The sequence below is a fragment of the Theropithecus gelada genome, chromosome X (genome assembly GCF_003255815.1).
Source record: "Theropithecus gelada isolate Dixy chromosome X, Tgel_1.0, whole genome shotgun sequence".
Lineage (NCBI taxonomy): Eukaryota > Metazoa > Chordata > Mammalia > Primates > Cercopithecidae > Theropithecus > Theropithecus gelada.
The window spans coordinates 48,100,659-48,104,188 of record NC_037689.1 but is presented as its reverse complement, the minus strand read 5'-3'; the positions used below and the strand labels follow the sequence as shown (position 1 = coordinate 48,104,188).

Sequence of the window (3,530 nt, the reverse complement as noted above, 5' to 3'; positions counted from 1 at the left end):
CTCAAACTGCCTTGCCTCATGAAATTTATGCTTTACTGCTCTCAACTGGAATGCCCCCTTCTCATCCATCCTTTCTGCTTTCCTATAAGTCATAGAGGGTGACTCAACATTTACTTTATATGACTGCAGCTTTTAACCTCAAAGATTCTATGGGCAGAAGCTGGGCCTTTATCTGAGCAGCTCCAGTACTGTTACAGAGCCTTCCAAAAAGCAGATACTCAAATGATGTTTGGGGAATATAAGAGACAGTGAGCAAGAGATCTAACTTATTAAATTTAATTTGTCCTATATTATTAATCTAAACATATCAAGGCATAAATCATTTAATTTTACAAAACAAAAGACAAAGAAATGAAGAAAACCAAGATCATGTTTTATTATTTTTTTCTATTTCACTATCTCAATTATTTTACTGGGGGTTCTTTGGTATTTCAAAAAAAAATCCCTTTTGGTGATGTTATATTTGCTTGACTGGATGAAAAAAGCTTCAGACTTCAATAGGATTGAGAGAAGCTGCTGAACTTGGCCCTGAGAGAGTCTTGGCCACTGTAGTAATGCCAGTCTCGGCTGCATCTCTGGCTTGGGCTCTCTTCCTCATCTTACAAATCTTACAAAGTCTCTTCATATTGTGATGAGAAGGCACCTGGAGCAATATCATTGACCTTGGCCAAATATTCCAGGACTCTTATCTTGCTGGTTTTGGTGTAGGCTTTTGGAACACAAAGGAATTTATAGCGTGCAGGATAACTGCAGGGCACCCAGTGGTACTCCAGGTACTTTAGCCTCACGAAATCCTGAGTGATGAACTTCCTGGGCTCTCCATAGATGTAGTGCTTCTTCCCATCATATATTTGCATCATATCCAGAAATTTCTAGATATCCTCCTCATTGGCACAGTTGCCTTTCAGGAAGATCACAACCAGGAGAGTCATGAGGAGACCAGTCTTGGGTAACCTTTTGCCAGCATGAATCCTCCCACTGTTGGGGAGTTTCAGCTTGCTGACAGGGTCATATAAGTAACAAGTTGGGTGGACTTCCTTCAAGTCAACTGCAAGGACAACCTCAATGTGCTCAGAAGCTCTTCTGAGAATCTCAGCAAACTGGTTTTGGTATCTTGGGTTGACAATCTTCAGCATATCTTCCTTCAAAATACACTGTTTCATTTCGAACTTGTAGAGCAGGAACTGCTCCAACAAACCCACCTTTATATTTATGAAATTGCTGCATGAACTCTCAGTGAAGGGGGAGACCTCTAAGGAACATGGGTACTCCTCATCTCTACTGTTAGCCCCTTCGTCAGATCCTGTGTTAAAAACGCCTGCAGAAGTCATGGTACTGGATTTGCAAGGCTCCTGAGAAGTGCCACTTGACTCAGCAGCAGATGAGCTCTGGGGAATATCCCCAAGAACAGGAGAGGAAGTGGGGAGGGGCTCATCGTCCACTTCTTCACTGACCTGAGCTCCACTCTGAACCTGAGAGTCATCTTGGATCTGGTAGTGTTTCTCACAAATGTGGAGCTTACTGTTCTGATCCTGAGACATGTTGACTCTCATAAAGGATAGCAGGCAGGAGAATGAGTAGGAGAACAGGTCAAGAGAGTCCACTGGAGGAGGAAGATTGAGAGGGTCTGTGCACCTTCAAAGTGGAAATTCTATCGTAGTTATAATAAAAACAACATTTGCAGTTTTCCATGAAGGAACTGCTCTAGGAACACACTGAGATTCTGTTATCCTGATCAGTGTGCCCCCCCTTGGGAAACCTTTGGAGGAAGTTAGACTGAACCATAGGCTTTAGCCTGGTAGCCCTGCCTCAGGCATACTAAGGTGACATAGTGGCTGCCAGTCTTCTAAGTTGAGGGGTCCTTTTACTTCACATTCAAGACAATCATGCCAACTGGTGGCAGGTCATGAGAACCATTTCCTCTGAAGTTATATCACAAACCTCTCTGGGACCCATAAGAAGGATGTGAAGGGGGTCCTCAGCTTATCACTGCTGTTTATGTGCCCACAGTGCTGACTGTTGAGTAGGTAATTTTCCATCCTGGCGTTTCTGGGATCCTCAGTCCACCCTTGGGGGTCCTTACATTGGCATATAGGGCCTAGGAGCCCAACTTCCTTCATTTGAATGTTGATTACTGCACCTTCAGACTAAGGATGTCACCTCCCATAGACCTGTCATAAAGAGATGGTAGAGAGCTTCAACTTCACAACCCTGCCCTGGCCCTTCAAGCACTGAAACCAGGGTAGGGCCAGATTCTTTTTTAACTCTTCTATTTAGTGGTAGATGGTTCCTTTAGCACTTGCTTTGACCCCTGGTATGGTCTGGAACTTCTCCTTCCCTTGTCCTAAGGCCTATCCCCTCATACTAAAGAGAAAACGACCCTGAAACATGCCCTATGGGGAATGTGAGGGTCTTCTCATATGTTCTCATTTGTTCTTACCTGTCCTCGTTGTCCCAAGGCTGAGAGTAACAGTTGAATTCTGTGGTGTTCCCACTCATGGTGTATGTGGTTCCCTCAGTTATTAGCATATTCACTGTGGCCTCTGGAGAAATCTGGAAATCCTCTAACTGCTGACCTTAATTCACAATCAGACCAACTTCCTTCCTTCCTTGTGACATCATATGAGGAAGTATGTCACATCATGTCAACAATGCCCATGTATTCCAGGGCTACCAGTAAGGGTGGGGCTCTGTGTGGTTCTCTTAGTTCTGAGGGTAGAAGGTTTCCTAAGCCCTCACTAGGGGCCATCACCTTGATTCATGGCAGGGCCTTGGACTCTTTTTGTTGACTTGAGGACCCTACCCTCAGACTAAGCCCTCATATGTCTGAACTCTTTTTGCAGAAGTCAGCCTGACAGCCCTGCCCAAGGCCATCCAGGGTTGATGGTAGGTGGAGGTTCTGTGCCACCTCCCTATTATAGGGTCTGTGGTCCCCTCAGTCATCACTCATGATTTTGCATTTGATTCCTGGCAGGGCATGGAACATCTCCCTCTATTGTCTAAGTCTCAAAACCTTAGAACAAGGTTCCCACTCCTTGAGGTCCCAGAATGAAAACAGGAAATGCCACCTGTCTGTGCCCTCCCAGGGATGACATCAAGATTTAGGTTCCTTGGGGCTATCTCTGTGGAGGGTAGAGGTCTGCCCTCAGTCCTCACTCAGGGTCCTCACCTTGACTCTTTGCAGGCCTTGAGTTTCTTCTTTCAACTTTAAGTCACTCATGTAGACTAAGGATCTTATGTTCCTGAGAACACTGAACAGTAAGTGAGAAGTAGCCTAACAGCCCTGCTTCAGTCTTCCAGGTCTAAAAGTAGACACAGTCTGATCTCTGTTACTCCATTTACTATGGGTTGTTTGTTTCTTTAGTTCTCATTCATCAGTCTTCATCTTGGTTTCTAAACTTTCCATGAGAGGCTTCTGGAGAAATGCCATGTCATTCCAAACTCTTCATTAGTTTTCCCTCTGCAAACGTTGCAGAGAATAGGATGTGTCCTAAGGATGATGTGAGATGGGAAATCTGAAGCACAAAGCA

General features: G+C 44.7%; 1 protein-coding gene across 1 annotated transcript; it reads right to left on the bottom strand.

The window, feature by feature from the left end:
- Positions 1-494: 494 nt before the first annotated feature.
- MAGEB5 (MAGE family member B5) lies at positions 495-2,464 on the bottom strand. The gene is given in 2 exon segments (XM_025373620.1): positions 495-1,548; positions 2,441-2,464. A coding segment is annotated over 1 exon segment (1,047 nt). The 5' UTR covers positions 1,542-1,548; positions 2,441-2,464.
- Positions 2,465-3,530: the final 1,066 nt, after the last annotated feature.